Source organism: Nipponia nippon, unplaced genomic scaffold (assembly GCF_047370975.1).
Source record: "Nipponia nippon isolate SJK-2023a ecotype South Korea unplaced genomic scaffold, ASM4737097v1 scaffold_1, whole genome shotgun sequence".
Classification (NCBI taxonomy): domain Eukaryota; kingdom Metazoa; phylum Chordata; class Aves; order Pelecaniformes; family Threskiornithidae; genus Nipponia; species Nipponia nippon.
In genome coordinates, this window is record NW_028262290.1 from 162,299,907 (window position 1) to 162,313,628 (window position 13,722).

Below are 13,722 nucleotides of genomic sequence, written 5' to 3' on the forward strand. Positions count from 1 at the left end.
AGCAAAAGTCTCCTCTTCACTCTCCATCCCTATCTATGCCTGTGTCGGTGAAGTATTTCCACTTGGAATGTAATTACAAACTCCAAGCCAAGGATATGAACTTTGCTGCTTGCAACATAACCCACCTCCTCCGTAAAGAGAGCATACAGTAAATCAACCCAGTAGCTACAGGCTGAGAGCTCCCTAACCACAGGCTTGCGGACAGGAGTAGGCTTAAAAAAACAAGCATTTGCAATATGTGCGCTTTTGGCAATTCGTAGGTCTCCTAATACTGCAACCAGTCAGTATTAGCTGTAAGTACACAGCATCTTTAAGTTGTATCGTCTCCATCCTGCACTTTAGACCTCCTGATCCACCACAGAGCACCCTCAACCTCCTCTGCTTGAGTTCCTCTTGTTGCTTTGCCTTAAATCTTACCTACTGGGCTCTGGCCAACAGATTCGCTCCTCATTTTAAATGCCTTGTTAATAATAAATGCGATCTCTTAGGATGAGGCCTCACCAAATTTTTCCTTTAATTCTCTCCTCTAAAAAGCCCCAACTCCTTCATCCCTTTTCCCTTTTTTTTTTTTTTGTTTTAACAATACTTTTTTTTTTTTTTTGCAGAACAATGTACATTAATACTCTGGATGGTTATTCCCCTTAAAGTTTTTTTGAGAAGTCCTACTTAGATCCTGGAAGCAACTGCAAGCGTACCGGTATCCTGGGCTACAAAATCTCTTTGGTTTACTTCACATAAAAAGCTTTCTGCAGCTGACAGTGCAGCTCTTTTCTCCTCTTCCTCCTCATTTGGAATTTTTTCCCCTTTACTTTGTTAGCGGCTGGACTTGCATCTCAATGCCGCACGGTTATTTGTGGCTTGGCTTTTTCCTCCGCTGCCTGATGTCTTCAGTTTAAGTCTCTAGACTATCTGGCTCCTGGCATTTTTCTGAGATTTATACACTGTCTTCAGGGCATTAAAAAAAACCCCAAACCCTCCAGTTTTTCTGTGTTGTATGCTCACTAATTTCTTCCTTATCACAGTAAGAATTTAGAGGAATAGAGGTTTTTTTTTTAATTTGAAATGAACCTTACTCTTAAAATGTTAAGGCATAAATCAGGCACTAGGCATGTTTTCACAGGGTTCTGTACTTACAGCTGCTAATGGCAGAACACAAGTAATTATCTTTAATTGTTTTCAAGCATTTGGTATTTCCACATACATTTTCTATACCTCAAAGCAGTCTTAAGCTAAAAAGACTCAATATTTGTAAACCAAAAGAGAAACCCAGCTCAATTTTAATCAATTAAATAAATAGGACACAAAGAATTGCCTTTCAAAACCAGCTTTACAATAATGAAACCTTCAAGTAATGACAAAGAAATCTGCCCATGACAACTCAAGCTCCTGTAATCTCCTGTTTCGTGGACTGGGCGCATCTTCTTAACAGCGAGCAGAAAATAACACGCGTCCTTGAGCCTCGTCTTTCTGGTTCACGGAGTTGTGGTTGCTTCCCAGTGCAAGTAACCAAGAATAGGCCAGCTAGAATGGATACAGCCTATCCTGGATTACTTGAACCAGGCCACAGCCTTCGGTAAGAAAATTAACAAATTTTGTCCTTTATGGAAAGAAAGTTTGTTATTCGAACAGCGTTTTCCTCCACCAATAAAAACCATTTTGTACATTAAAGTACAATGCCAAATATTTCTTTAGCTTTCAGCAACTAAAAATAAGCAATTGCTAATTGAATATTAAAAAAAAAAACTTAAAAAATAGTTTTACTCACTTAAAAATTACATTCAAGAAAGAAATTCCAGGTAACACCAAATCAAACTCCTCCTGGCTGCCCTCTTTACTCTTTGACACCGATAGCAAGGCACAACGTCAATTTGGATGAAAGACAAAGGACCATCGAACCCTAAAAATCTTTACGCATTGGGGATTAACGCTATATTTAATGCATGGTTTCTAATCTGGGGGTTGTGATCACTCTGCACTTGTTAAATGGGAAGCACGCTCCAGAAGAGAGGACGTGTTCTCGTAGGAGTTACGTCAAGGGTACCAAACAGGTTGAACATCTTTTCTCCAGCCACTACTTTCATCGTCAATAAACTTCCTCTAAAGAGCACTCTCGGTTGCAACACATCTCACCGGACTTCCCACATTTTCTCACTTATAATTTGGTAGAGCAGGGGACCAGCTCTAATTTCCTTTTATTCAGAGAACCAGAGAGAAATGAGAGAACTGGCCAGAAGAGGGTCAGCTTCCATTAGAACTGCCCTTTTGTATCTGTGCCATCATTTCCAACACAAAGCACGGGATTCATCTCCTGTAGCTTTAGCTGCCCTGTAGATGGGCACAGTCTCTGCAGGCATCTGAAGACCCACAGCAGAAGGAAAGAGAGGCACCTCCGCACAGGAGTTATTTCCTTGTAAAATAAAATGACAAATCCTTTCTAAAGACAAGGTAAATTAGGCTAGGGAAAGAAAGATGGGAAAGGGAAAAAGGCTGTTCAGAAAAGCTATTTTTTAATCTAGGGAAGCTGGTTTACCCAAGCACCCTTTAAGGTGATGATCTGAATTGTCCTCCCTCTGGAAGAACAAGAACCGCTCTGACCTTTGGATTATAAATGACATAAGGGAAAATAAACTCCCCAAACTAAAGACAGCCTTTTTCTGTTGCACAACAAAAAATTACAACATTTACCACGAACAAAACTTGTTAGGTAAGTCAGTCTCAAAATTCTTTCAAGCGTACAGCAATTGAATTTGCCACAGCTCGTATTTTTAGTATATGAGATCTGAAGAATCTCATATAATTTCAAATTCCTTCTGAATGGGCACTTGTGAAATGGTGTTCTCCATTTGTTTTCCATGAGGTTCTGCCTAAGGTGGAGTTCAAGTACCACAATACTCTGTCAGACAATCTCCTGCTCGATACGATACCAGGCTTACCGGTAAAGCAGGTAGGGATACGCACTACGGACAGTAGGGTTCCACAAAATTGCATATATCCCGTGGTATTTTGAACAGGTGGAAGTATTTCCCAATGCCAATCATTAACCTTTGAGTATATAAACTACTTAAGAAAATGGACAAGCATTGCACAGATAACAAATTCTGATGGATAACAAAAATTGTTGATATCTGTTCAGTTTATGCTCTAAGTGAATAAAAAAAAAATCACAGGTTTGAAGTGGGAACCGGTTGTCAAAGCTCTATAGCCTGTGTTAACGCTCGGACTAAGCCAGAATGCCCGCTTTCGCCCTTCAGATTATCACAGTTAAATAAAAAAATTGCTGGCTGATAGTACATTACTTTGCCTGCAGAGGTATTCCAAAGACAGCAACCCAAGACTTTGCCTGCTCTGCATGCCATATAAATTACCTTTACTTCAAGGATCACAAATTCCTTACAATTAACTTCACTTCAACCACCCATTTGTGACTGAGATTTTTACCTATTTTAGAGGTTACAAACTTGAAATACAAAGGGATTAAGCAATTTCCTTGAAAACTATGCAGAAAGTCTCCAGCAAAGCACAGCCAGAGACTAACTTCACTTGACCTCCTCTGTCAAGAGCAGCCTTCCTCCTGTTCACCTTTAGGGTATGGACAAATCTACTCCCTTTCACCAGTTGTTTTTGTTTTCTTTTTTTTTCTCCCACACGCAGTCGTCTTGAGTGCCTAATTGCATTACGTTTGGTGAAGAATCTGAAAGTTTGCAGCGGGGAATGGAAAAGCAACAGGCTTTTGAAGTGCTTGACTGTAAAACCCAAATATTCTTTTACTGGGTTTTGATTCAAAATGTAAATATATAATCTTGACAAGCTAAGTGATCACAATCCTAAACCATTCAAAATTGTTAGGCAATCTGTTTTATTCCCTTTCAAAAGCATTCTAGAAAGTTTTAGGAGAGAAAATGTCTGCGTTACAGCACCAAACACAATTAAAGCCCACACCAAATGACGACAGATAATATCACAATATAAATGTCCCAAAACATCACTTACGTATTTTAAGCATTCAGCTCTGGTGAACATTACAGGTTTAAGTACCCTAGATATTGAAGTTTTCCACATAAAACAGACACAGTGTAAAAACTGTCAAAGCAACTATCACTTTAAAACACATTTCAGTCCACTGGCTGATATTTAGTAATTATTTTAAGAGTGACAATTACATGGATGGTTTTCATAACAGGATATCAAACAAAACTATGAACTAACTTTATGATCTGTCATTGTTCCAAGATCAAAATACGAACATATTAAAATAATCCATAAAAAAGACAACATTTAAAAAATTAAAGTATTTAATATCTCCACTGAATCACATCCTGGGAAGATTTGCAACTCAATAACTGCACTGTCTTTAACCTACAACAACCAATAGAGGATGTTTCAAACAATTTTCAAGATTCATATATCAGAAATGCTCAGCTTCACGTTGACCAGTAAAACCCGTCTCCAGCAGTAACTTTAATGTCTGTCTGAAGAGGAAAATTTATGGCACCGTAATTCATTTCATTCAACGTTTTCAGAAATGACTACTGATTAAAGACACGAAGCTAAGACACATGAAGGGGACTCATTTTCAAATTAGGGGTGTTTTTCATTTACTGAAAGCCATTTCACAGAGCCTTAAGTGAAGTCCTTAAAGAATAAGACATAAAAATTAGTCTCCTTGCAATTTTGTCCGGACCTTTTAAAGATGCTGAAGTGTATAAAAAGTCCTATCAGAGGAACTTTAATTACTTACAGGAAGAAAAGGGAACAGAAGTTAAATATAGATTGCCACAGAAACTGAAGAAATGTCTGTTCTTCCTTAATACTTTTATAAAGCTTTGTCTATATGAACTACCAACAGACATTAAAGCCAACTTATGTCCTGTTTGCCTGCGGAAGGAATGAGAAATGCAGTATTCAAGTAGTTTTTTCTGGGCCTAGCAATGTTTGAAACCCCATCCTTAGGTAACTTCCTGTTAGAAAATGTTTTAAAATTGACAAAGCGTCGAGCATTGAAGTCCTGAGGGAGATATTCTGAAGAACTGAAAAAGTTAGAGATCGAGACTTAGTAGTTAGAAACTACATACCTGATCAAACAGGGATGCCCGTCTGGACACTACGTTTCAGAGTACACAGCTTTTGTATTTTGCAAAAGGACAAGTCATTGAACGTAGAGCAGCAAATGGAGAAAGATAACGCTCTGGGACACTGAGGACAGTTCCACTGCTAGAACAACGCTAAAGGAACAACAGTGCTTACCTGATGTATGGTTCCATCAATTTCAACAGGAACGATGAAATCAGCATTGCTAATTGGCTAGAAAGAACGACAAGGAAATAAATCAACATTAAAAATAAGATCATTAGAGGGGAAATTTCACAGGCGTAAAAGAGAAGAGTACTTACTTCTCAGGAACAAGTTAATAAGCATTACTGACTATACAGATCCACTCTGTGCGCGCACCCTTTGTACACAAGTCAGAAGCCTTACGCAGCTGTGTTCACCAGATACTGCACTTCCCTCTTCTCTCATACTTTTAAGCTTCGTACAACGTAATACGCTTTACTGCTTTCATACCCCCCCCCACCGCTGCGTGTGTTTACCAGGGTCAGTATCTATTTGGATAACTCTTTCATCAAGTCTGTGTGGATGATGACAAAGAAATTCAGCTATGTGCTTCACATATTCTACTCTGGGTCATCAATTAGTGATTAATTAAAAATAAAGACAGTGGTAGTACCTAATGGTTATATTTGAATCTGGAGCTGCAACAAGCTGCAACAAGACTCAAGTTGCACAGCTAAGAACGTTCACTAGTTCTAATGGACATCAAACTTGGCAGAACCCTTTGGTACGGCTCACACATTACGTCTGTGATAAAAAAAAAGTATCATGTAAACATGTCTGGCTGAAGTTTGTAACGCCCTCCATGATCCGCAGCTTGGAAATGGCTGAGATACAGAGCTGCCAAATATAGTTTTAACAGGACTGATTAACAGACAATATGCTTCATGGATAACAGCCTAAAACGCAGGCTGGGAGTAGTCTGGCTGGTAACTGGTATGGCATTACTAAGGCTGGAAAACATCTTCACTCAGCTCTATCAGACTTGCACAGACTTTCCCACCTGGTTTTCTGGATCAGCCAATAGACTGATCTTAAGTACCACCAAGGAACACGTCCCTGAAGAATCTGCAAGACTAGAAACAGCCTTCAAACGCATTTTGGGGGGGGGGGGGGGGGGGTGCCAAGAAAGCAGAGAAGCAGCCAAGGTAAAGAGACTGAAAAGCAGATCACAAACCAGTGAGCCTGAACAGGTGCTCTGTGAAAAATAGTACGAAAAAAGAATCCTGCAGTATTAACCTGATAGCATCACTTTGATCCCATTCCCTGCAAAAACGAGATTCTAATTCCACTGTTAAATGACATTTCTATGGGGAAAGCAAAGCAACCGTAAGAATTTATATGCAGGGCAACACCTTCTCTCAGTAGCGAAGTAGTAAGGAAGATGTTTTGATCCGACACCTGCAAGTGCTGTGTCAGAAGCTACGCTGAGTCTACTCGTCCTGACCAACCAGTACTGGCAACCAAGCCTCCAGGGCAGCTGATGCTGGAAACCTCCATTCTGCTGATGACCGCTGTGCTAGTATGATCTAAAGAATTCCTCAAATACCCGTAGATACAATCTAGATTTTTCTTTAGCTGAAATCAAGCGATTTCCAAGACATATCCTCCTTTCTGCCTCTGAAAAAGACAGAGGGGAGGGTCCCATCTGCTACCTGTATGAAGCCCCTCAGACAGAGGAGATACTCTGCAGCATCTCTAACAGCCAGAGAACAGGCACGCAAAAATGTTCTGAAGCTTCACCTTAAAAGAAACCCAAATGAACTGTCAATAAGACTCAGCCACCAAAGTTTTCAAGTGGGTGCCAGCTCTGCGCATACTTTGAAAAGACTTGCACGCGCTTGAAGAATTTATATATGCATGACGCCCTTAAGCAAGATAAATATTCCATACCAGCAGAAAAAGAATAGGTCACTGCAAGCTGCAAAGGTTTTGAAGCCCACTGATCAAGATACAGCTATTACTAAACTTTCTTAACAGGAGCAACAGCAACCAGACGTCAGAGAAAATCACGTTCTGTTTAGACAACCGAATTTTTGCTAACAAATAAAACTCACCCTTAGACTTTGTAACACTAACCAAACTACTCTTAACTACATATTTGCTTCCCCCACTTATACTTTAGGCACTACGTCGCTTTCTTGTTGGCACAAGCGATAAGGAAGAGAGCAAGGACTGGGGTTCTGTGCTTCGTCACGATGGGAAGACAGGAGAAAAGCCTGCAAGAGTTTGCTGGATAAAGGCTTCTGGGGTTGCACACGTGAAGCACGTACGTGCCTCAAGTGGGAACCACAGAGACAGAGCGAGAAAGAAGACAACGTATTTCCATTGAAAATCTTCACGTCAGTTAGAACTGCTTCTACTTAATGAAAACCTTCAGACTTTTGAATGTTCTAAAAGTGTTTCACAGCCAGTTTTGAATATGACTACATTCCAGACTTGCATGTGGTTTAATTCATTTTATACAAAACCATGTTTACATCTTCTTGATTTAATAATTTATGATTTTTGCTTCTATTATTGTTTTATGATGGGAATGATAACTATAATGTCTATCTATTCCTTTTTTACTCTTGCCAAAGCACCCCAAACTTTATTCATTTAATATGCACTTAACATGAAAGACTAGTACCTCCTTAAAGCTTCACAAATATGCAGGGGCATAAAAAGACAAGAATTACCCTCCTTCAGATGTTGCTGCTTTCATAAAAGAGCACTTTAAATCCTGTGCCTCTCTGGTTGTGTTAAAAAAAAAAATAAAATCTGCATTTGAAATATGAAGCCTATTTCATAACAGAATTATGAATTCTAAAATATCATGTGTTTTAAATAAAGCCTTTTGTACTAAAAATCACAAATTTATGTATGCTTTTACAGCTTTTAAGTGGGGACCTGCCTGAGTAGAGCAGACATGTTTTAGCGAAAAAAAAAAACCAAAAACCAACTAAAAACTGCAAAAGTAACTTGATTATTCAGGCAGAGCGGTGCGCATATAGGTGTTAAACCCCCTGCTCTTCTGGAAATCCATAGTTATTTTTGATGCCCGCAACAGCCTGACTTCAGGTGAAGTATCTCCCTTTATGAAACAAAATCCAACAGCACCCCTGGACAGTGCCAGCCACTGAACAACCAAAGCCGCTTCCTCCAACACTTGGTTTTCCCTTACATACTCCCATCGCAGGGCTTGACATTAAGACAACGCCATCATAGCCACAAGACTCATACTGCAGAAACGCCAACATTTGCCTAACACTATTTACTTCACACAAAAAAGAACCATTTTCTTTTCCTAACACAAAACACTATTCAGTGTTCAAGACTAAGTAATCTTTTGATTTTTCTTAAAGATCTATTTAACATCATTTAAATGCCCATTAAATATAATTTGAATAATTGGGATGATTAAAATGAGCCCACTAAGAAAGCGCTCTGCAATAAAGGCAAATCTCAATCCTACAAGAAAGGATTTACACTATGTCAACCATTAAATATATATTTCTTTAAAATGGCTTAAAAAACAAAACAAAACACCTAAATTGAATCTCATTTTGTTTCGAAAACCAGGAAAATCACAGTCCAAAGTTCCCCATAGCATTCAGTAAACAAACTTTTATTTTTACATTTCAGATAACACTAAGCCTAATACTTCATTATCTTTATGTAAATTTAGACTTTTAAATTGAGCTTTCCCTTCCTATTTTTGACTCTCGTTTAATTAGGAAGGCATGGTCCCTCCCTTCCCAATCCAGCTGTGTTTCTAATCTCCCTGAAAAATTCTCGAGTGCAAGTTCAGTCTGGGTACAGAAGACAAGGATCTGGCACTGAGGTGAAGAGGTTCCTGTACGCCACCACAAATCGTTATATACCATTAGGCACAATAAAGACAGAGAAGACTCTTAGTTTCAGTTTGAGGCACGGGAATATTTGTTCTAGTATCTCCATGTAAGTTCTTCTTTAAGTCAACAAAGACAGGCTGTTGCCAAATTCTAACCACAACATGAATGATGGTTTGCATATTTAAATGCTGGCAACTAAATACTGCAGGATTAAAATGTTGAGTTTATGCTAGCAGTGAAAAGTGGAGTGCAACCAAAACTAGAAGACTATAAAGCTGGTGGTAACTCTAGCTTGCTACTAATAAGGAAACATACTATTGAGTCTTAAAAGTTCTCCAGTGGCAAAGTATAAAAGTAGCACATGCTTTATCATGTCTGACATTTGCTAATCAGAAATACTACCAGTACTCTGAGACAATTAAGGTTATTTGTATTGCTGAATTCTCCTATTCTAACTTTAGCCCTCTTTAAACAATAGAAAAATACCACTACTTCCACCACTTGCTGAAATCTGAAGGGTTATAAAAGTTGCTTCTACAAGATGACTGACTCATCAGCAACAGCTAAATGCTATTTGCTTTCCTGTTGTGAAAGCTGAATACTTAAAAACACTTACTGCGATCGGGACAGCACCCTGACACAGAAAGCAATCTTCTCTGGCAACAGCACAGCAATCACTGGTGCCCAAAATCTACTGGTGTAAGGTGCATCTACCTAGCATAAAGCTGTGCTGAATTTCCATTCTTCTAGACTAACCACGGCATCATTTAAACATCAAAACCAAACCCATGTTTTCAGAGCGACAAGTTTTGTACCTGTTAAAATACAGGAATAGTTGTTGGAATAGTTACCATTTAAAGCCATAAAGTCAATAACCATTCAAGGCCTTGTTGCAGTCGGCGTGACTTTCTCAGAATCGAAAAAATAGCGATGTCTGTGTTACTCCCCTTACAGCTAAATTAGGATGAATAATCATAGGAGTAACAAGGAGAACTACCAGGCATCCTGGGGGAGCCTGTAAGACTAGTTAATGTGTTAAGAGGCTTAACAGTTCCTACAACATTCACTGACAGACCCAAGTTGCAAGAGATCGTTTTTGAATTTACTTACCTTAAATGAACTGTGCACTAAAGTTTCATCTAAATCAATGACCACACACTTCTTCCCATAGTCTGATGCTGTCAGTTCTGGCAGGAGGTATTTAGCTGGTGGCTAAAAACAAAAAGAAAAGAGATAGACAACAAGAAAAAAGTAAAACCTCTATTGAAGGGGCACTCTTCTGCCAACATTACTATTCTAGTAGTTACTGGGAACTGAAATACATGACTTGAAGTTGGATGTTTTTTCTGGGCTCGTCTCAAGTACACGTATGGAAATTAATGGCTCATGCAATACCCATACAGATGCTTTTTGTTTGTTCGTTTGTTTGTTGTTTTAAAATGAGAGACTTGTTTAGAATTATCTCCAAAGCACTGGAAATGAAAATGGTAAAACACCACCACTAGCTAAAAAACATCAGTAAAAAATGGGAGATTTGATACAATATTTTTCCCAGTGACCCTCCTCCTAACGCCTCGGCTTTGGATGCTGCTGTTATCCTATTTGCAGTCAATGCCGCTTCCAGTCATATCGCACTGATGGACATTTACACAAATCGCCATTTCTGTTTGCCATGAAAGATGCTAAAGTGGAGAAACTGATCCTGAAGGAAGACAGCATTACTAATTTTATCTTCCAGGACATGTCTCCACTCTCATTTTTACCACTTGTGAGGATGCTGGACAAGAGCTTTCACGGGGATTACATTCCCAATCAAGGTATTAAAATTGCAGTAAAGAACCTAAACCAGGCTCTTCTACAGTACGCTGCCCTTACTAAAAAATGGTACCAATTACGTGAATTGACAATTTTTCTGAAAGCAATGCAGACAGTCACATAGTCTTCCGATCGCTCATTCCCCACTTTAACATCCCAATCTGCAATACAGTTATAATGTTACTTTGGACTTCGGTACTGGATACTTCCAGAAATAACAGAAATGGGAGAGAACGCTTCCATTTGGAGCTGAAACACTGCTGCCACTCACTTAAAGAGGGTTTTTTTGATGAAGGAAAAAGACTAGCTTTATAGGAAAGTATTGATAGGGAGAAGCTCAAGATGGAGAGGAAATTAAATTAATTAAGAATTGGATATACAGAACTCTAACTTCATTCTTTCGCTATCTTTTTATCTGCTCAGACAATGTTGCTCTGGCAAGGATGCACCTATTGTATTTTTTGGTTTTTTCAATAGCCTTTTGTAGAGGTGCTCGCAGAGATCGGAGGCCACCCCTTTGCTGACAGCGGGTGACAAACAGACGAGCCAGACACCCTCTGAACACCCTCCAGCAGCAAGGACAGACTATTAACCACTGATGGATTTCAGATGTCGTCTCACGTTGACAGATAGCGGCCAGTGATGCCTAATAAGTTCTTGCTTAAATGAAGTAACTAACAAATGAGACTCTGGACTTAAATAAAAGTGTCTTTCGCTAAAGTTACTGGGGGATTTTGGGAGTGCTCACTGAAACTGATTTAGTTCCATACAATTAACACCAACAACAGTTTCTTCAGCTACCAAAATGGAAGCTGCCTTGCTTACGAGCCACTTGTCTCAATGCATTTTCTCGCAGCACACATCTAACAACGACCTTCAAGTAAAAAAAACTGCTGCTTAATGCCTGTAAAGTACGTGCCCATCACAGTAACCTCACCCGACCAAAATTTTTAGGACGCTCTTTCTAGGTTATAGACAGTCTCATGTATATGTTAACTTCCACAACTGCTTGAGCTCTACCTTTGCTTCTTTGCAACTAAGACCAGATCTAAGGAATTTAGGTTTTCCCCTCCTATTTCAAAATCTAAAAGGTATTTAGGCACCCCACCTCAATTTTTCATAGTAAGAAGGATCCAGACTTACAACCTAAATAGACTAAAAGCTTACTGAAAGAAAAATCAAGCTCATTTAAAGACAATAATCTTCAGAACCCACGTTCTGATACTGATTTCTTGTCTTTGAAGAAGAAAAAAAGGTAGGAACATCCCAATAAACCTTCAGTGTACTTTTCTTTTTACAGAATAGTTAATTATTGTACTCTTAAGACTTAGTATTTAGTTCAGATTTTTGACTAAGTTAATTTGTACAAGCAGTTCAAAGCCAGCAATTTCTTCTGCTGTGTGAATTCTTTTTCAAACTGAAAATAATGATATATAAGGAAAATACAAGGAAATAGATCTTCTTTCATATAGAAATATGTATATGCAAAACATGAGCACTGTCATATCACAGATATCTTCATTTTTTATTTGGAAACTACCACGCCTGTCATGGGGAAAAGGTTGGACATACACCAAGGATTACAAAATGCAAGAACCTTCAACTCTGAGAACCCGAATTCCTTGACTGCATGGTGAGATGCTGGTTACTGCTAGAGTTTCTCTCCCTTTTCAGTAGTGCCTTAGGAAATAATGTATAATTATTGACCTAACTTTACCTACTGAGACTACACCTCAAGGTTTTTCCTGGGGAAAGTCTCCCACTAGGGCACACCAACCTTCCTACAAGCTTTGGCTTCTTGAATTCAATCTGATCCTGTTTTCAAAGACACCTGGTCAACAGTCTGCACATTTGAAGATTAGAAAAGACAAATTTTCCATTTTAAAACCTCTATCTCTGTTACCCTCAACTTTGAAAACACATTAGCCACCTGATAATCTAACAGGGACAAGGAGACTATTCTGAAGCTGAAGGCGCTACCAGTTGCAAGACTGCTAAGCGTCTGGTGTAGGACTTTGGAGCAAGGATGACATTTTTGAGGCTTTAGGAACTGAAAGGATTTGTATGTAGGGTATCAGTCCATTTGTTTTGCCATTCAAGCTTTCTGATCTAAAGCAATTTCCACACGCCAAGAGTAGCAAAGCTTTTAGGCAGAAACAAGCATTACTCAATATTGTATTTTAATTTCCTCACTAATGGAGACATATCCAAGAAGAACTGTAATTACCAGATTTCCATCATAGTTAACAGTGGAGAGTTACGGATCTTTGATAATTTCTTCTTTTAAACACAGTAGCTTTAAAGATATCTAAGATGATTAAGAGTATTTAATTGTGGCTAACAGCAACTCATATTTGCTATGTAATACTCTCCGAAAGACTGCAGACTTCCGCAGAACTCAGCAGAAAAATAATATGTGGTATCTCAGTACTGTAAGCCCTAGCTTGGTCTTCAATTCCAACAAGACATAAATTGTATACAAGTTAAAGCTTTTAAACTAGTCACTGTTTGGGATTTATGCATTCCAGCCAGGTCTCAGGGCTGATCAGCTTAACAGACCTTGTAGTGAAACGACTGCTGCACTGCTTCAGTCCCGTGGAAATAGTATATTCCCTAAGAAGAAAAAAAAAAAAAAGGGGGTGGTGGTGGTGGCAAGAAAACAGGACTTTTGGTTGAAGCATAAACAGCTGGTCAACACAAACCTTTCAGAAATTTACTGTACAAAACAATCATAACCTTTCTTCCCTGTAGGCCCATATTTCCCACAGAGACAAGTATCAGAATTAATAAGCCCTTCCTTTGTATACTGGAAATGTTGTCTAGCATAAGTGCAGCACATTAATTTGCTGTTCATGTTCCCTTCAATTCACACTTTTGGCTGCATTCTGCATAGCTAACAGCTTCTCCCAGCAGTTATGCATAGAAATACTCTAATAGAAGATAAATTATTCCCACTTAAAAC

At 38.8% G+C, this 13,722-nt stretch overlaps 1 protein-coding gene across 20 annotated transcripts in view; it reads right to left on the bottom strand.

The window, feature by feature from the left end:
* Positions 1-13,722, bottom strand: part of CTDSPL (CTD small phosphatase like) — an 85,789-nt gene that overhangs the window by 12,400 nt on the left and 59,667 nt on the right. For 12 of the 20 annotated variants that reach the window (XR_015698686.1, XR_015698685.1, XR_015698683.1 and 9 more), the window contains 3 exons: positions 13,320-13,373; positions 10,056-10,157; positions 5,245-5,301 (listed from right to left, as the gene is read on the bottom strand). Coding sequence is in view for 16 of the 20 variants with exons in the window: in XM_087731162.1 (XP_087587288.1) it covers positions 5,245-5,301; positions 10,056-10,157; positions 13,320-13,373 (213 nt within the window). In the remaining 4 variants the exon portion in view is untranslated. The remainder of the gene's footprint in view (positions 1-5,244; positions 5,302-10,055; positions 10,158-13,319; positions 13,374-13,722) is intronic. The other 8 variants (XM_087731268.1, XM_087731224.1, XM_009475350.2 and 5 more) reach the window with 1 other exon arrangement.